This window comes from Triturus cristatus, chromosome 2_1 (genome assembly GCF_964204655.1).
Source record: "Triturus cristatus chromosome 2_1, aTriCri1.1, whole genome shotgun sequence".
NCBI lineage: Eukaryota > Metazoa > Chordata > Amphibia > Caudata > Salamandridae > Triturus > Triturus cristatus.
In genome coordinates this window covers 885,150,794-885,172,010 of record NC_140581.1, presented here as the reverse complement: position 1 = coordinate 885,172,010, position 21,217 = coordinate 885,150,794, and the positions used below count along the sequence as shown (strand labels likewise).

General features: G+C 40.7%; 1 protein-coding gene across 2 annotated transcripts in view; it reads right to left on the bottom strand.

Annotated features, from left to right (window-relative positions):
- Window positions 1-21,217, bottom strand: part of LOC146866039 (annexin A1-like) — a 253,724-nt gene that overhangs the window by 139,505 nt on the left and 93,002 nt on the right. For both annotated transcript variants that reach the window (XM_085633058.1, XM_085633057.1), the window contains 3 exons: window positions 14,530-14,643; window positions 11,799-11,889; window positions 3,621-3,700 (listed from right to left, as the gene is read on the bottom strand). In XM_085633058.1, the coding sequence (XP_085489184.1) occupies window positions 3,621-3,700; window positions 11,799-11,889; window positions 14,530-14,643 (285 nt within the window). The remainder of the gene's footprint in view (window positions 1-3,620; window positions 3,701-11,798; window positions 11,890-14,529; window positions 14,644-21,217) is intronic.

Genomic DNA, 21,217 nt, shown 5'->3' with positions numbered 1-21,217 from the left:
CGCAAACCAGTGGAACTGAGGGGCATATTATCAAGAAACGGCGTTAAAATAATCGCAGCTTTATCGACAGAAAACTGCTGTAAAAGCGGCGATAATGGGCTTGATAATATGCCTTTGAGAATTCCAATAGAAGCCCATGTTCTGGTGTGAACATGGGCTTCTATTGAAATTCTCTGCGGCATATTATCAAGCCCAGTATCTCCGCTTTAGCGGCAGTTTTCTGCCGCTAAAGCAGCGATAATTTTAACGCTGTGCTTGATAATATGCCCATGAGTATGTGGCATTGGTGTGTGGGCTGAATTGATCTGCTGCACGGTCAAGATTACCATTCAGGGCATAGTTCTAGTCTGCTATAGTTGGTTCCTATCGAACTGGGCTCAGCTGCTGTCATTGCCTCCTTTCACCTCTGACTAGGCAGCAATTAATTGTGGAGCCCTGTTGGACTCTTCATTATTCCCTATTCTCTTCAATATCTACATGCAGCCTCTATTGTTTATTTCTGTTTCTAAATCTGATCTCTATGACATTGTAACAGTTGATAACAAAACACAGTAACCACTGTTGTTATGTCATAAAGGCCATGCGGACCAGGCTGACAGGTCTCTGAGTGCCTGTTTAGGCAGCTCTGCTATCTGCTTCTCTGCTAGCTGCTTCTCTGCTAGCTGCTTCGACTGAAAGCAGAGAGCGCAGATGCAGGAAGGGGAAGGAAGGCAGGGAGGTGGCCTGGATTGGTCAAGGATGGCAGATAAGGTGTTTATGTTTTGGAGGTAAGGCCATGTTATGTATAGCTCCCACATTACTCCTCTGCCCCTGCACAGCAGTTGAATGCCCAGGCAGGTGATTTTTGGGGCCAGAAAAGTAAGATGAGTTTGCTCTCGTTGTCTATCTGATGACAGAATCCCTCAATGAAAAACATCCCCTTAATTCATCGTTTCCCATCTATAATTCTATACATTTTATGCTGATGACGCACCGGTTATCATCAGGTTAGATCATCCGGCCCCAAAATCAGTGACTAGACTAAAGGATGGCCTGTTTGCGGTGTAACACTTGATGAACCAAAACGTTGGAAAGTTAAGGCCGATAAGATGAAACTGGGTAACAGTCAGGCTCTCTGAAATTACAATACATCCTTCGCACCTGAGCCCCTGCCATCTACAGGCATTAAAGGTAAGGGCCAAGAAGACGCCAGGAGTCACTATTAATAATAATTCCTCTCTTTCATCGCACATCAATTCTGTCACATTCTGTTTTTCTTCTACTTGCATATGCTTAGGAAGGTGTTCCAATTTATGCTGACAGACTAACACTCCATGGTGGTATCAGCTTTCATTTTATCTTAGTTGGACTACTGCCACAGCCTGCATCTGGGTGTTCTTGAATACCAGAAGAACACATTTTGAGAACTTTGCCGTGCAGACTACCTGGAAGCGGTGCAAATGCTACCGTATTTCGAAGGCACCGCCTACCATCATTGGATAACAGTCGAGTAACTTAGAGAGATTGAACTCAAAGACCTAGTACTCAATATCCTCAATTGTCCCCTGAGACCCTCACAGCTTTCTTAATTGAATGTGTTCCATGAAAAGGAAGGATGCCTTGGTAGTAATTTCTTCTTCCGTCACCTATGGTCCAAACTTTGAAATACCCTTCCCTTGAGGATTACACTGCAGGAAAAACAACTGGCATACAGGTGAGCCCTGAAAACATTAATTATGTTACCTTTATGTCATTTTCAGCTGCATCTGCATTTCTGTGTTACCCTTTAAGCGCCAAGGTTTAGTGCGCTTTACAAATAATAAGTAGTGATAATAACTTTCATCACTTGGCTTTAGAAACTACGTTCAAAATATCATGAACAGGTATCTTGGGTGATGTTTTTAAAGTGAGAATAACCTCATGATCACTTTTCAAGTAGAAGATCACAAAATATAATGTGGGTATTATGAGCCATTTTCACAAAATTATGTACATTTCATGTGCAAAAATATGATTTTACCCATGCCTAGAGCCTAGTGGGTACTCATACTCTTCTCAAGTATTTAACTAGTTTCTGCCTTGAGCAGACACACGTTTATTTTTTGCCTTACCAATACAACCATCATTTTGCATCATTTGTGTGCATTAATATGCAATTTCAACCTATCCAAAGCTTCCTTTAAACACTCTGTACCAAACCAGTGTTCATTTCCTCAAACATCAAAAATGAGCAACTTCTTTCGAAAGATATTTTCATGGAATTTAACAATACATCACACCACTCCCTTCACCCATTCTGTTTGTCTGGCCATCCATACACCGAATGGTGCACCTCTGCCATGACCACATAAAAAACTTCCGCTTCTCACCTATGACCCAGAAATGCCATCGACCCACTTCAGGTTCCCAAATCAGCCTTGACTGCAACAGGTGGTACTGCTTCTAGCTGGTGTATGCACCACTCACAGAAGTGTACCACCCTACCCTATCATCTGCTCCTCATTCACCATTTGCCATGTCTGAAAATCCTTTAAAGATATCAACCTTACCCTATCAGAGTGCCTGCCCCCGGACGTGCCTTACTCCCACGTGAGAAAGTTAGCCCAATCTCAATTTTTTTTAAATTATGTTCGGTGACCTCTCACAAGAGTCAACCAAACCCAACTGTCCAAATATAAAAATATATTTGAGCCTTAATTATTAATAAACTATTAAATGGATTTACACCAAATCACAAAAAGCACACTTTCTGGAACAATGCCTAGCTTCCTGCCAAATTTGGTGTAATTCGGTTCAGCAGTTTTTGCCATAGCATTGTTGAAAAAAATCTATGGAAAATGCATAAGAATTTTGTGTTTTTGGACCCTCTTTTACTCAGCCACTACTTGAAAGATCACCCGGCAACTTTCTATGCACAAATTAGGTAAAGAAGAACAACGTTCTGAAAATGTTTGTGAAGATTCGTCAAACTCCACTAAAGTTATTTGCAACACAAAAGAGGCATTATCTATAGGTGACAGCCACTAGTACTATTCCTTACCCTTTTAGAAGTATTCATTTGGAAAACATATATAAAAAATACTGTTTTAAAAACAACCCTTTTATAACAATATTCCTATGCATCCCAATCATTATAAAAATGGAAATGTCATCTAAAGAAATGAAAATATTATGTTCATTCCTTTTAAAAGTTATATAACAGAAAAACACGTGTTTTTGTGTCATATAACCTTTTAAAGGGAATGAACATAATATTTCTACTGTACTAGGTTTTCTAATACGAGGTAAGCTGAGGCAAGTGAATGTAATTCTGAAAAATTTCTTATGATTCACATAAAAAATGCACAGGTAGTGGTAGCTGCATTTATCCACATGGATAAGGATCATGTTAGGGATGCAAAAAGGGCCACATTTATATTACAAGTGAGGGTACAACTGGGATGGAGATATCATCGATTAAATAGAAGAGTAAAACAGAAGAGGCTGTAAGGCAGCGTGTATGCCTCATTCATGTGGACAGTAAAATAATCTATGAGTTGGCACTAGAATATTGGGATTCCTGTATTCATTTATCACTAAAAAGAATAGCACTGGGGAGCGCAGCATAACAGAATAGAAGGTAGCAGAACAGAACATCATACCTTGGAAATGGCAACTAAAATCTTTTGAAAATCCCCAGATGTTTCAGAAACAATATCATTTTCTAGTTCAGTTTTATATTCTGTAAGACAAGGAAAGAGAAGGATACATTACAAAAATGTTTCTATTTCAATATTTTAATTAATGCTACTCCGTTTTCAGTGTGCATGAGGTAATCTCACAGGTATTGTTTAGCTCAAATAATGTGTTTAATGTAATGCTAGATCGGCCATACATGTAAGTGGTCTTGAAGTCTTTAAAAAGCAAGCTCTCACCTTACAATAGCCTAAACATATCAAGATTAAGGCGAATGTACAAGTCATATTCTGGGATAAAACATAATAAAAACAAGCGCCATAATTACAACGAAGTAACGCAGCGTGGTGCCGCAAGCCATTTGGCTGTGCCACCCTGTGTTACTTTTGAAACTAAGGGATGTGTCATATTTCCAACAATATGACTTTTCCCTGCGATCTCCCCTGAGCTGGCGCTCAATTGGCTGTCATGCACCAATGCAGGTACTCTTGCACCATGGTGTACAGGTGCCAGCATTGCAGAGATGGTTGTTTTTCTGCAGGAAGGGACACCTTTCTGCACAAAAACAATCCCAAGAGGTGTTTTCCTCTTTCTGTGTGTGCTGCAAAATGTGGCATGCATAGAAAGAGGAAAAATTAGAAGACATAAAAGTATTTCTCCTCTTTGCGCCTCCTTACGCCTCCCCTGGGAAATCATAGGATTCTGATACATTCCCAGGTTTACGAAACGTTGTAAATCTGGAAATGTGGCAGAATCCATGGGTTTGGCGTGGGGACACAAAAAGCCACTCAAGATGGCTTTACGAGTTCTTTTAAATATGGAGCACCACACTGCACCACCAGTGCATCATAAAAAGAGACGAACCGGCGGTGCAAGGGGCTTGTAAATATGCCCCCTAGTTTTTTTGTTTTTATGAAAACTGTTTTTATTAATTTTTTAACAAAGTACAGCAGTACATACACAATTGATGGATATACACTTGGTGTACCTAAAAAGACAAATTTTTACATATCATGTGTAAACTGTAAAATGTCAGCACTGGAACATAAAAATGGCGTCTTTAGGTGTGATATTGTGGATACATTGATCTATAGGCATTAAATTGTGTGCAATATTTCTGACAGGTGTTTTTTCATGCAGTAGATTCATTTAGTGTGAAGACTGTTTACTACCTTGGCCCAGCCGTGCATGTCTAGTATCTACATGTAACGTGACTGCTTCACTGTTGCATCTTTCATGCTCTATAATATAAATGTAGGTGGTTGGGAGCAAGCAGGCCCTACATGTTTTTTTCAGTTTGAGCATTCGCGTAGATAAATTAGTAGGGAGTCCCAGTTGTCTTTTGGGAAGGACGATAACGGCAATAGTTCTGCATAGGTTGTTAGTTGACCTTTACAGTATATGAGGTCTGTCAGCTATTCCTAGAACTTCGGGGTTTGCACTCCGCCACATCCACATGCTACCCCCCACTTTGCAATCAATAGTCCCAGTGCAATCAATTTCTTATGTGTAGTTTGTAATTCCTCTGTGTAACCTAGCAATGACAGAATCAGGTATACAGTGATAGAGGAACCGACCATCCTTAATAATGATTTCAGCACTTCTTCCAAGTAATTATGTACTTTCTCACACTGCCATGCCAGATGTAAAAAGCCCGCTCCTTCTTCTCGGCATCTGCCACATCGGTCATCCATCCTCAATCTATATCTGTGCAGTGGTACTGGTGTATAATATACTCAGTGTATACATTTAAAATGTATGATTTGCAAGCAGCTTCTTGCTGTTATTGTGCCTGTTTGTGTGCAGCACTAGGTCCATTGTTTGTCAGTTAATGTAACATCTAATTCATGGTCTCAACCTTTCCACGGGTCATTCTGCGTGAATGGGCGTTCCAATAGAGCAGCACGGCACAGTCTAGATACCGCATGTGCTTGTACCTTCATTTGTAGGAGGGCATGTAGGGTGCCAGGCATGAGAGGTTCTTGAGGGAACTCAGGGGTACTGGCTCTCACTTCATGTCTAATCCTAATGTATAGAAAAATCTCTAATGGTGTGGGGGCGTCACCACGCAGAATTCTCTTCCTGTCTCTAAAGAGCCCTTCATGGTTAAGGTCGCCCCCTGTGTTTATACTTCTCTAGCGAAGCATGCATTGGCATAGGGTTTCATAGGTGACAGGGGCAAGGTGATGATAGGGGAGAGGCATCAACGGAGTATAGTAATGGTTTGTGTGCCTTTTTAATGAGCCCATTCTACACCAGATTACGCATGCCACTGTGGAGTGGGTTTCGTCTTCCCCTGGAACACATGCTCCAAGAAGGAGGTTGTGGGCAGGGGGGCCAGATAACCCTGTCCAATGTCTATGTGCGGCATGAATGGTGGTGGACGAAGCCACTATATAGCATGGTTAGCTTGTGCACATAAGAAATATAGTTCTATGTCTGCTGCTTTGAAACCTCCTTGTGAAAATAGTTGTGTGAGGGTCATCTAGCTCACTCTGGGCTGTTTACCACCCCATGCCAGCTTGATGAGCTGAGTTCGGAGTGTGTTGAAAAATGAGCGTCCGGGATGGTATATTGAGAAATAAGTAAAGTAAAGCCAGTGACAGTGGCAGCGAGACCGAGCGGACTATCGAGTTAGTGATCGAGTTAATAGCGGTGCCATAATTTGCTCATAATGTCTCCTCTCTATCTTGGGAGATCACCACTCCTAGGTATTTTATTTCCAAGGCACACCATTTTAGTGGATAGTCTAGGGGGAATTCAGGAGTGTTGGGAGTAAGGGGGAATATCGGCGATTTATTCCAGTTAGTATGAACTCCAGAGATGTTGCTGAATCGGATGAATTCCCTAAGAATGGAGTTATTTGTGGTTCGTGGATATAGAGGATGATATCATCGGCATATAGTGAGACTAATATATGCCGGGAGGGATACCATATTGCATTTTCTCTATTGTTCTAAATATTGCATTTTGGAAATGTCGGAGCACTGTGCTACCAAATTTAGCGCAGCTTGCTCTCTGACATTTCCTTGTACATATCCCCCAAGTTGAATAATGAAAGTAAGACCACCTCTTTGTTTAAGCTGTTGTCGCTGCTGTGTGTGTGTGTTGCACAAACGCTTTACACATTGCCTCTGAGATAAGCCTGACTGCTCGTGCCAAGCTCCCAAGGGGGTAAGCAGGGGTTATCTTCAGTGTGTAATTCCCTTGCCCTGACTAGAGTGGTGGTTTCTGCCTGGCTTTGGAGCAAGTCTTTGCCAACCAGAAATCCCATTTCTAACAGCTGTTCTTTAACTTTTTCAGATTAAAACATCATTCGGTCAACATGTTGCAGCCAACATGACCCAGAAATGTCAATTTATCCGCACATATGAGCAATGCATCACAAATATAATCTGAGGTCCAATGAAAGTAACAGTGCCAAAAGTGTGGCGATGGTGGTGAGCCAATTAATATGCAATTTACTAATCATCATAATAGAATACATAAATGCTGTCATCAAAAAATAAACATTCACCTCCATATTTGTTCCCTACGAGCATCTTATTATCTTTTATGAAGACGATTTTAAAGAGAACTGATTATGCATCATTTCTATTATGCTTACATTCCACATCGGGTTACTTCAGTAGCAAAATGAATATATCTATGCAAATAATACTGTAGTGAAGTCCAAATGTCTCTAGGCTTGTTGTGGGTGGATTGCAGCATCGTGGAACAGTTAGCTGAATCATTGCAATGCACCGCAACTTTGATCCATGCGTCAGACTTGGGCAGAAGACCCTTCAGACATGTTAAGGGCATCCTGAAGTTTTCTAGCAATAGCAGGATATGTTAGCACAGGTGAGAGCACCAGGTTCAAGCAGTCTACTTGATGGGCAGTTGTCTATGCCCCCAGAGCAATATCTTCTGGGTAAATGCAGCAGAGTACAGTGGACTGAGCCTCAGCAGCGGTTGTCTGAGGGGATTCCCTTTTGGTCAGGCCCTGTGGCCTACTCATGGTTGGCTCCCTGTGCAAACCTTCAGCCAACAGCAGATAGCCTCTGTTCAGTGAACAAGACAAAATATAGTAACATTCATCAATCTGTTTGGTCTTTAAAATAGACAACTCCTCTTGTCTGGTGAATCTTATATTCTTTATTTTCATCTTGACAAGTTCAAATTAGTCATGTCTTAGTTGAACTTGTCAAGATGAAAATAGAATATAGGTCTTACTTCAACAAAGAATATAGGTTTTATCATACAAGAGGAGTTTTCTGTTTTGGAGATCTAATGCATTAATGAATGTTACTATATTTCTTTTGCTGAGCTAATTTCAAATGATGTGATTTGACTTACTGTGTGCTTCTCCCATTCTGTCTTGTTCACTTGTGATTTGGGTGTTTTGTTGGCATAGTAAACCCAGGAAGGATAGCACCGGCATTTAGGAATGATCTTGAGTGTGGTAACTTTTACCACAACTGTTCCCATCAAATTAATTTAGCCTCTATTCAGTATATTTCCAGCATTCGTTGATCGAAAGTTAGGTCGTGAACCTTGTCTATTTCCGAACATTTAAGTGGGCACCCAAACAAAGTTGAAAATTTTTCGAACCATTGTGAAAGGTCACATGCATACTGAGAATGTGGACCCGCACAAGGGGTACACAAATATGCATTCATCAAGATTCTTTATTAACTCCATCTACTCTCAAAGGTCTACAGGTCACCATTTGCTTTGGCTTTTTCATATATCTATTCAGGACATAGGGGCTATGCCGCACATCCTGTGCTAGTGCGTGGTACAAACAATTTGCAGCCGCAGTGAGCTGAAGAGAGCCTTTAGTCTTGCAAACCCTGGTCTGTTCAAAATTGACAATGGAGAAAAACGGACCATGATAAATGAGATTAGTTTTTATTTTTTAATTTGGCATCAGAGGACAGTGTATAGAATATATACATATTTAGGGATAAAAACATAACCTCATCCACGGAAAGATCAACATAGGTGTACCCTGGCATGGGAGAGATGTGGTGTAGCAGCCAGGGCGGCTTACTCCAGAGCATGAGGCTCATGGTTCGATCCCCGGCTCCGGCGGCTGCTCAGCTCAGCACCATGTGACTCTGGACAATAGCTCGCTTAATCTTCCCAACGGCCCCCAGCGCCTTGAGACTCTTAAGGGTCATTAGTTTATGCTTCACAAATATCAGGTTAAGTTTTACTTACTGGCATCAGTTCCAATTCTTAGGGGGTAATTCTTAGTGAAATCAACTTTTTCTTCATTGCACCCGGCCCTTGGTCTTAAACTCGGGTCCACTGATCCAGCATGCCTAGCAATGATGCCAGGAATTCTTCTACAGCCTGGAAACCTGTAGCAGAGTCTGCTGACTTTTGTCAAGTTAAAGGGCAAATGCAGCTGGTAGCATTTGCTGGTCACCAATTTCAAACAATGTCAGTCATCCCTCAGGTCAGAAGAAATTGAATGCCAGGACAGTAACGTGCAACCTTTGTGACTAAGAAAGAAAGACACCAACCATGCAATTACACCTGAAATCAAAGCATGAGAGGGAGATTATGTGGTGCAGGTGGGTGTGATCGACTACTGAAGCAGAGGAGATGAAACTCTGCGAAGTGTTCCTGTTGAAGTGCGGAACTTTTTAGAAATAGAAAACAGAGTTTGAACTGGTATTGCATGGAGTGCAAATCAAGATATGAAGCAGAGAACAAAACCAAAAATTTGGGAATGAAAAAATGGAAGAACATTATAATGAACTGCAATAATAAAAAACTTTATAAGTGTTCGTTGCCACAACAGTTGTAAAATTAAAGTAAAAATAACCCCCCAAAAAACAAAAACACAATATCCCTCCAAAAACACAAAAGAGGTTCTTTTGGGAACTACTGACAACTATCAAATAAAGAACTAATTATATCTGAGGCCCTGCATGGTTGTTCAAGTCTGCCCTTTTCAGCCATGTGCAGCAAGGGTTGTCCTGTTCTATCTTTTAATGTGCAGAGTTCTCCGCCCGACTACAAAGTCTCAGAAGTCTTAAAATTAATATTTGTAAAACTAAACTTGCAGTTTGTGACTACCATAAGAATAGCAAACCTAAACAAAAGTGTAGATTTACCTTTGTGAATCAGGCCCTGGGTGTTTTTCATCTTAACACTGTTAGTTTTTAGGTGGGAACTGCAGAGCACATTATGTTGGACTTACTCAAGTTAGCAAATGTTAGAGCCCAACTCATTACACTTTTGTAAGTGTGACTAAAAAAGGAAGATGGGTGGAACCAGCCTATAGGTCGGGCTCATGTACTGAATTTGAATGAAAGAATGAATCGACAGTTGGTGTTCTTCTTTTATTCAACTTAATCAAGGTGCCAGAAGATAGCAATAGGACTCCAAAGAAGTGAACTATTTAAAAGAAATGTAAATTGTAATTTGACACAGTGTATCACTGTTTAACCATACTATTGGATTTGTCCAACACTGACGATGTTGCTTTTTTAATGTAAGAACACTCATGTTACTAACATATGATTGTTCTCATTTTTTTAAAACTAACAATACAAATAAAAATGATTATAAAAGAAAATACTGAAACTAGTTGTTTGCATACCCATAGAATGTGTATTCCGACATCTCAGTGGTGTTGTATATCTTGGAGCAGTATGTAAACAGTCAAACTAATGTGAATTTTTCATATGGGGGCAAAGTGAACGAAGACATAATGACATAGCTTGAAACCTAAGGGTACCTCTAGCGTGTGAGCAACATCCCTGGCATCGTAGGAAAAACCTTAATACAGTGAGCCATATCTTATTAGTAAGAGCAGCAATGGACTTTTTGATAATCAGTGACCATCCCTAAGGGTATGGAATTTTGCAAAATATTCTACCTGACTTGAGCAGCACCCATGGCAGACTAACATGCTTAACATAATAGTCGGCACATATATTTTGCTGGACTCAACTCCTACAGCATGACAATTTCTGATATAACACAATTTGTCTATCGTTCTTCTTCAGAACTGCATATACATCCTATCTCTGTTATGCCTGTCTGTTTAGAAATGGTTCTCATACTGACTTTTTTTCTGCAATTTTCTTTAGGAAAGCATGACCCACAATTTTTCAGGGAAGAGCTGGGTTTGTCCATTAAACCTACTCTTTCTCTCCTACTCTGCAATCTAGGTTGAAATGAAAATTGGTGCCAACACTTTTTGAATCCCCATCCTGACATGAAATTTAGTCACTAATGTCCGCATTAAACGCATGTTAACCTATTAGACTCTGTTTGTTTTTTAATTTTAAAGAGGTATGATTTATGGCAATATTGCCAGTTTTACAATTTTATTAGCAGAAGCGTTTAATAAAATTTCGAAAGTCTGTATGATCTCTTAGCAGATTTTTTTATCGAGAAGAGCTATTGACATGTGCTAACTTTATAAGTGAATAGTTGAAAACTATAACCTTCATCCCATGAAACTATCCCACTGCTTTACTAATTACCAGGCATTTCACCGAATGACTACAAGTGCTGGATCACAAAACATTTTTGATTGGTGCTCTTTCATGTCCTTGGCGGTTAGTTAAGTTAGTACTTGATGCAAAGGCCATTTATTACCTTAGTGTGACAAGAAAGTATATGCATATTGTTATGGTGTACTTTGATTTTTGTATGTTGTTCTGTTGTGACTGTTTTATTGTGTCTTGTTATGTTTTAATTGTGTTATGTTACTTTGTGTGTTGTTCTGTTATTTTCTATAGTTATGTCAACAAATGCAGCTACTAGCCATGAATAGCAAATACCTTTAAAGGTGATGTGGGAAGCAATCATTTAACAGTGCATTACGTAGTAAAATAGCGCTTCTCCAGCTCTTCGACTACTAAAGAACCCACTCAGCCTAAATATGTGGCAGCGAATGTGTATTAAATTAGTGTTTGCAATGCTCACTGTAGGTGGCACAGCCCCCAATGTTTCTACATATTTCTATTCATGTTTATTTTCTCTTTCTCTCCCAGATACTTACTGAAATGGTTATTAAGCAGTACAACCATTAGCTTGGAAACATTTGTATTCTCAGGTAATTTTATTTAAATGTCCAAGGTATCCATTTGTACAATCCACTTGCAGAATTCTCTAAAGATTGAACATTAATTTACCTTCCTTGTAGGCAGCAGTAATTTGTTTAATCTCTCTGTTGGTTTTTGGCACCAAGACTTCAATTAGAGTATTTTCATCAGTTCCTAAACCCTAAAGAAAATGATATGGTAAGACTCAATTTATCAGACACTACATACAACAATCTCCAAAAAGAGTTAGTTAAAATGCCTGAATATAACTGCAGAAGGAAGAGCCAAAAGAACATTAAACTGCTATAGGTCCTCATTCAAAGTCAGGCCGAGCATGATCGCCGGAGGTGATGCTTCTGTCCTCAAATGCAAATTATACTAGTTGCAGGAACATTTCAACCAGATTTCAGGGACTAAATTACACTATTGACATTGGGGTACAGGCAAAAACAAAATGTGGTATAATTAAATGCGACTCCATGCACATTTTTCTCCCGCTCATGACAGGAGGAAATGGGGGTAGAATTACGAACTACATGTGGGGATTTACCTGTCAAAATCCACATCTCACTTGTTATTCAACTTTCTAAGGCCGAAAACATAGATTGGATAGTAATGGGAGTGAAGATATTGTTAGGAATCAGTATCTTTCATTCATTGGATGCAAAGGCATAATATCATAGAAGGCAATTGGAATTAACTGATAGATAGAAGCTCGTAATCCATAGAAATCTAAATTCAAAACATGCTTGTATTAAGAAAATAAAGGACAAATAATCACATGGAAATTATATACATCTCTCTCTCTATCGAACTATGAGTGTTTATCTAATTTCTTTTCCTCATGCATATGTATCTTGATCAATAAAGTTCCGGTGCCAACAATGATACATTATTATTTTGCATAATGCATAATTTAAGGCTAAATATTGCTGTCCTTAACTGTTTGTTCTGTTAGGCATAATGCTACTCATACACTAGACAAAAGGTATCATAACATTTAACTTCTGGTTTTTTAGGAATCACATATTTTCTTTTCAGCTCACAGAGTGTTAATTTCTAAAGTGTGTATGACTATATGTTTGAAGGAATTAACTTTAGCATGTAGGTACATTGATAACTCTCTTCTAATTATTAATTAATTACTTACCGAACTACATGAGTGTCCTGGGTAATGATGCACCAAAATGTTGGACCCTTAGGATTTTGACATTACTGTTTGTGGAAGACACTTTGCTAAGCTCTAAAAAACCCTTAGGGTTGGAAGTCCTGCTGGACCGTTTTATCTTATTTTGCACTGAAAGGGACTTGGAGATGAACATCCAATAGACAGACATCATGTCCTTCATCCCCTACCCTTTTTTGAGATGCAGTATCAGGGTCCAAAGTGGAGTCTTTGAATATCTGGGGACTAAACTTCGATCAACCTGCCTAGCCTCTGCAGCTTGACAAGAGTACCCTAAAACTTAAACTACAGGCTAGGGTGATTCTTACGATGATGAACAAGACCAAGACTAGATCACTCTCTCCAGCCATATAGATATATAATACCAAGGCCAAGAGATCTGCCTATATTTTGCAGAGGTATGGGACCAAAAAACTGAAAATAATCTGACACTTGTTGAAAATAAATTTGTAAGGGCACTGCTCAACCTACCCCAAAGCAGCCCACGCCTCCCACGATTCTAGATACTGGCATTCTTCCTATTGCCTTAGTATGGAAAACTCGACCTTTGCTTTACTGGCATAGACTATGGTCCACAGAAGAACTGGCTTAATATAGGTTTCCTCTTGCAGAATTAATGTGTCCAAAGGACTTGTGGAAAGTTCCTTGGCTAAGGCATGTCAGGGAGTTTACTTGCAAGCTTGATTTAGGTGTACTTTGGAACTCACCCGATTCTTCTGTCTCTAAGCCTAGATCCATGCTAAAAGACAGGTTAAGATCCTATCTTTGGGATGAGAAACTTTGAAAATTTAGTCAGGGTAGTTGCAAACGCAACTTTTGGATATCATACTTTTGGTAGTTCCTCTTTTTGTGCCTTTTTTTGGACAAGATCACTTGCCCTTTAGCAGACCAGTTATTTATATGTTTTAGATGTGGAATGCTACCGATCAGCTGTTTTTGTAGAGGATTGGGCCCCAAATATTGCACTAGCACTTTATGTCCCACTTGTAATTCTGAAGGGGACACTTTACACAACCTCTTCTTCTTTTGCAAAGCCTATGTCATCCCACGTAAGACATGGATCAACCCTATGTGTCTCTTGTTAGGCGTAAAGAGAATGAACACGGTCTGTGAATAATGAAAACGGACACTGACGAGAAGATTTATATCAATGTTGCTAAGTTCTTGTTATCTGCGTGGACTATTTGTAAGAAAGCCCTTACGCTGAAATCGATTTATAACAGAGCATGATTATAATTTCTACTGAAGTTCTGTCATGATAAAATGTTGTTTTACAACTATCATAAACTATGATCCTGTATGATGATGTAGGAAGGTTTGTTGCTGGTTCTATGAATGGATTGCTGCTAAGTATTTGCACTTTAAGATCATTATGTCATTTCACTATGGTTTTTAAATTTTCTTTTACATGGGAATGACCTTTAGTACATTGATGAACTACCTTTTATTGGACATATAATGCGCTTCACTTAAATGTTATTTCAACTTTGCTAACTGTATTTTAATATGTATATTTTTACATGTGAATGAGTTAATAATTATGATGTATGTGATTTTCAAGTATTTTCGAATCCGAAATAAACTTTCTGATTATGGGATACCTATATCTAGAATTACTCGACTGTATTTCCTTACCTTCATGGCATTCTTAAGCTGTTGAGCATCAAACTGCGCTGGTGTTTTTAACAATGCCAGGACAACCTCTTCCAATTTGCCAGAGAGGGCGCTCTTCAGAGAATCTTCCAGAGTCTGCCGAGAAAGAACATTACATTTACAACAAGAACCTAAAGCTTCAACACACAACCCTGAAACCACTCGGAGTGGTGGGAAAATGCAGGTGAGGGAGGTCTCGCTTAGTATTTATTCCCTAGGATCATAACTCAGACATATTCTTGACTCTGGATAGTGACAACAGAAGAAGAACGCCACTGGCAATAAATCTGAGGGTTATTCTGGTGGTAGGCACTAGGGTTACCAATTCTTACTTGCCACCAGAAACCATCTTCTAGGTTTTACAGATTTTTGTTTTGATGTGTGTTGGTCTAGTAAGTTTAATGGAAATGAGCAAACAATATAATCTAAAACCCACAAAGACACGATGGCAGGGTATTTACTGCCGCACTACTACCAGTATTCCCCAAATAGTGATATAGGTATTTCCTATACAGTCTCTCACAAGTTGCCCACCTCTAAAGACCAGCCACCGTTATTGGTCTTAACTGAAACATATACACACAAAAGTAAGAGAGGCACATGTAAAGAGACAAATTCATAACAATCTTTGGAAACAGTCCACAACACACGGATGAGTGACGATGACAGGAACAAGTAAGGCTGGATGTAGTAAATCCTTTATTCATGGTTTATATACAACACAGCCAACACGTTTCACCCTTGCGGGCTTCTTCAGGGCAAAAGAGTGGTCCAACAAGTGTAAGTTGCCCGTGTCGGTTGGAGGAAGCTATTGCAGAGTCCTAGCAATAAGGCTTCAGTAAACATACAATGTAATTCACGCCAGCAATCACAAATAAGAAGTTCGTCACTAAAAAAGATAGTTGTTTGCGAAAGGAAGCTTCTAGCGCAATTAGTGTCGCGCTATACCGCCGAATAGTATACAGCCGAAAAACCGCTATGCTGACGAATCTTATACGGCCGGGAGACCTTCTTCTTCCATGTGTAATTTCGAAAGACAATATAGTCTATTGTGCATTGTCCTAAAAGGGACTCACCTTGACTATCTAAGCTATTTGCAGCCTATATCACCAGCTGAGGAGCGTCCACTATGTCAATCAATGAGGCGGTAAAAGGGTTTTACAGACACAACGTTTATTTACATTCAATTTGGCAACAGACTTTTCAGGCAAATATTAGTCATTGTTGTCAGCATTTTAAATTCACGTAACATTCTCTTTCTTGTGAAAACAAGTTTTCAGATTATTTCACGTAATCTTATATGCAGCCAGAGCTTTGCCGGTAACAACACTTGCAAAAAATGTAATTCACAAAATATAAACAAGCAATGGCAAAGCAAATATGTCTGTCCTTCACTGGTTCTGTGCCCATTTTTTAAATATAAGCATATGCCAAAGAACAACATTTTAAAAATACATGCAGCACCTCAATGTGGCTGCCACATGCTCGCTTTAAAAATTTTAAATCAAAAAATATTCACTGAGGTATTCACTTTACCAGTGATGTTTTTTAAATAAGTAGCCTTTTACTTGTGCCATGGAATTTATTATTATTAGAGTGTGTCTGAGTAAATCGCCAAAAAACAAAGCTCTCTAATTGCAGACAGCTACAATGCTTCATTGCCAATAAAACACTTTATTCAAAGACAATGGAAAAATTCACCATCTAACTGGGAACCAAAGGTGCATTCAAAATAAAGAATAGGTATATAAAGGTAATTAAAAATAATTCAAATAAAGCACACCTTGAACAACTTTTGTCACTGAAAAAAGTGACCCTTTTTAGGCAGATGTGAACAATGTGCACAGGCTTTGTGAAGTTCGTCAAAGTGAAAGTATCCAGTAGATTAAGTGGGCTGACCCACTGCCCAATTAAGTATGATGCAGAGCAGCAGAGGCAAAATTTGAATGTTGGAAATTGGGTTACTGGTTGAGGTGGGGAGAATCGATAATAGAGCATAAACCACAACTTTTGTCAGGATGTCACAAGCAAACCCCAAATAAACAGTCTTTAAGCATAGGACTGGCACAGTGCTGTCCATGCTGAGCTGTAAAATGTCAAAACCCATTTACCACTCCAGGCACAGTATGCCAGCTTTGAATTGGTAAAATACCAACCCAGCCAACCTGAAATGAGAAAAAGCAACCCCTCACAGTGTTTCGCTCTCATTAGAGCTCTTCATATAGGTATAGCTTTGTCCAGACACAAGGGAGCACCCAGTATAAGTCAAAACAATACCCTTTCAGACATAGCGTGAAGCATAAATTATGCAAAAAAGAAGAGGAGAACTCTGGGTAGTTCTCAAGTGTAGGTGGAAAGCAGCTCCTATATAGAGGACCCTCAACACCAGCGACACTCTAGATCTGCTCAACTCAAATGTCTGCTTTTCTATCAAAGTCTTTAAGCATAAGATTAGCACAGTACCATCTACACCGATATAGAAAGTCTTTTGCCATTTCTACAGCAAAGTCTATAAGCAGAGGACTAGCACAGTGCTGTCCATGCTGAGCTGCAAAATTACAAAAGCCATTTACCACTACAGGCACAGTATTACAGCTTTGAATTGGTAAAATACCAACCAAGCCAACTTGAAATGAGTAAAAGCAGCTCCTGGTAGACTTTGCCCTATTATAACTCAGCATGGATGGCACGGTGCTAATCCTATGCTTAAAGACCTTGATAGGAAAGCAGACAATTGAGTTGAGCAGATCTAGAGAGTCGCTGGTGTTGAGGGGGCTCTATACAGGAGCTGCTTACCACCCAAACTTGAGAACTAGCCAGAGTTCACAGGGTATATACAAAGAGACAGAGAGAGAGAGAGAGATGCCCGCTCCCACAGCATGCAGGGAGTCAGATGGGGCCACGGGCCCTGGGTTTCCCACCTACCCTAAGGGTAACTATAACTTGCACCTTTGCCCTGTACTGATTATTACCCCACATATCATCTCACTCCTGACATCTATGACATTTTTGATAATATCTTTGCAACATTTTCAGTGAAAATATTGATTAGAAAACTTTTCATGGTGGGGCCGTGAGTTATATTTACCTTAGAGCACGAGTTACAATTACTTGAGATAACTATAGCTACTGAATTTCTATGGTTGTGTGTGTGTGAAATCTTGATCTAACTATAACATCCCTGTAATCTTAGTTTTTTTTTCTGTGAATTTCTAAGGTTTAAAAAAAATTCTATTTCCTAACCACAATGTCCCTGTAATTTTTGTTTTTTTTCTATGGTTGGGTAGTAAACTCCACTCCTTAAGTTGAGTTCACAGTTTTGCCCAGTCTGCGCTCCACTTGAAGCATGTAATTTCAGAAAAACTCTGCAATCCACCAAGTGGTCGAGTTTTTTCTTGTGCATGGCTCACCAACATTAAGTTGGCAGGTGCGAGTGAGAAAATTGATCGCTATACCACCTCCCAGAGAGATTCCTCAATGCAGGCAGTCCCAGCAGCTTGCTATAACTTGAGTTGAGAAAGCTCCTATTCATGTTGAGGAAGCTGGCGCTCGAGTACAAAATATATTTGAGTGGCAGAAAGAAGCAGCTTGCCATGTGGGGCCCTTCACACTGATTTTACAATGGAGGATAAGCTCCCAGCACTAAAAATCACCACAAGCAGCACAAAATATTGAACTCCACAGCTTGTGGAGCTCTGAAGAATCTTGCGACAGTTTTAGGCAACTACATAAAATTGAAACCAAAAAGAGGACACTGTTCCAAAGGCAGGGCGCCATAGGTCACCCACAGGCCTTACAACAAAGAAAAAGAGAAAAAAGGAAAAAAAGGCAAGAGAACTAGGTGTGAAAAAGACCCCCTCATACAGAGGAGACACCAATCTTGCCTCTTGTTGCCCTCACACACCCTGGAAGGATGTCATGCTTCATCATCGGGCATTTGCTCCTCGCAGGGCCCGGCACTGCAATGCCCTGCGGGTCCCCCGAAGGGTCACTTTGTCGGAGATCTTTTTAAAGAGAAATGCCGGATGGTGCCTGTGGGTGTGTGGGGTGTGGGTCCAGTGCTGAGGGTAACAAAGTGCGTGCAGGTTAAAATTACAGTCAGGGGTTACTAGACAAAACAAGTAGGGATGGATTCAGATTTTCAGATGCCAAAATTAGAACCCCATGGGTAAAAAATGCCCTGACAGGCTCTATATGCCTGTGGTAAGTCATGGATCAACATGTTTCGCGCCCCTGTCGCCACAGAGGTCATTGGCGCTTCTTCAGGATCAGAGATGAAATATAAGGAGTGCACGTGATAACAGTGAAGTGAATGCAAAAAGGTATACCCTCATAATGAATCATGGCGGGCCAGCTTCCTGTAGTTCATACAGGGTGGCAAAAAGTTGAAGCTGCTCCTGATGGATACCTAGAAAAGAAACACAGGATAGAGTACATACAGTATGTGCATCAGTACAACTTGATGCATCAACGCGTGCCACAATCGTGTGCACGACCTGCCACAGTAAAAAAGACACACATACCAAAACTAAGGGGACAGAGCAAACGTTCCCCCTACACCACCAGTATGGTACCGGGATTCAACACCTCAAAGGAGATCAGAGGGGTCTGTGCCCACCCATAGAAAAACCCACACAATCGCACGGAAATGAAAATGTCGGGGTGGTCTAAGGAACCCTCGAAATCACCATCCATACATGCGAGTTAACAAATAACGGGACTTACGAACAAAAGTACACACTCGTTTCACATGGTGTGCTTACCCAGCTCTGCCGGGGAGAGGGCTACTAAGGCAAGAGACACCGGGATCCCGCACCATCTCTGACTATGTGGGAGCAATGAGAGAAGGAAGAGATAAAGCCCATAAACTCCCTGGACTATACAAGTCGAGCAACAGTTGCTCGTCGTGTCCGTTCGATTGAACGGGTGCTCCGACATTACTTACAGAGAAGTCTGGTGCGGGCTGCAGTATACCTACCCTGTCCGTGCGTCTGCCCGAGGAACGTAGTAAAGCCCGGGGCATGGTAAAATAGCCTACGTGAGGATATCTGGGTGGCACCCATTTCCGGGGACATGAGACTTCCTACTTGGATGCTGCACTTGCACAATGATGGTCTGAAAGCGCATGTGCAGTCCCAGGAAGAGGGGGACTACTCCCTCGCGCATGCGTCAGCATGCCATAGTTGGGAAAAGGGGTTGGATATCAGCCATAATAGACACATTAGAGAGTTCCAGAGAATTGCCCAGAGTGCAGGTGGTGAGGTCATGTGTGTGAAATGGAAAAAGAAAATAGACAGAAGTCCCTTCACTTCACTGTTATCACGTGCACTCCTTATATTTCATCTCTGATCCTGAAGAAGCGCCAATGACCTCTGTGGCGACAGGGGCGCGAAACATGTTGATCCATGACTTACCACAGGCATATAGAGCCTGTCAGGGCATTTTTTACCCATGGGGTTCTAATTTTGGCATCTGAGAATCTGAATCCATCCCTACTTGTTTTGTCTAGTAACCCCTGACTGTAATTTTAACCTGCACACACTTTGTTACCCTCAGCACTGGACCCACACCCCACACACCCACAGGCACCATCCGGCATTTCTCTTTAAAAAGATCTCCGACAAAGTGACCCTTCGGGGGACCCGCAGGGCATTGCAGTGCCGGGCCTTGCGAGGAGCAAATGCCCGATGATGAAGCATGACATCCTTCCAGGGTGTGTGAGGGCAACAAGAGGCAAGATTGGTGTCTCCTCTGTATGAGGGGGTCTTTTTCATACCTAGTTCTCTTGCCTTTTTTTCCTTTTTTCTCTTTTTCTTTGTTGTAAGGCCTGTGGGTGACCTATGGCGCCCTGCCTTTGGAACAGTGTCCTCTTTTTGGTTTCAGTACTTTATTAGAGGAGCATGGACACTGGACCGTAATGTGCTCTTCGGTCCCCCCCTCTTTTGTTGATATAACTACATAAAATTCCCAGAGTAAAACTATACAAGTTTTGCCCACCCCTATGTTTTCAATGAATTTCTTTGGTTGTTGAATATCTTTTCCAAACAATAATGCCCCTGTAACCTTTGGTAGTGTTGGTGTGTAACTGGATGTGAGAGTGTGGTGAGTGTGTGAGTGGGTATATTGGTGCTTTTGTGGGTCTGTAAATGGGTGTGTGAGTGGTTCTTCAGGTCTGTAAGTGGATGGGTGAGTGGCTGAATGGAAATTTGAATGAGTGTGTGAGTGGTTTTCCAGGTCTCTGAATGGGCATGTGTCTGGCTGTATGAGTGTGGGAGTTGTGTGATTTTGTAAGTGTGTGTCAGTATGTGCTGGGTGTGTGAGTGGGTATGTAAATGGCTGTGTGGCTCTGTTAGTGGGTGTGTCACTAGCTGTAATAATATATATGTGGGTTTGTAGGTATCTGAGGGGGTGTGTGAGTGCCTGTATGGGTTTGTGAGTAGATGTATGAGTGGTTCTCTGGGTCTGTAAGTGGGTGTGTGAGTGTCTGTGTTAGTGTGTAAATGGGTGAGTAAATATTAGTATGGTTAGTGACCTTCATTCCCTAAGCATGAAAATAAAGGTAAACTTGTTAACAAAACAAAGGGGCAAGAATGCAGATGGAAACCCTCAAAGGGAAAACACAAAAAGAATTGGAAATCTGTCTGGATGGCTAACAGCTGTTATAGCTCCT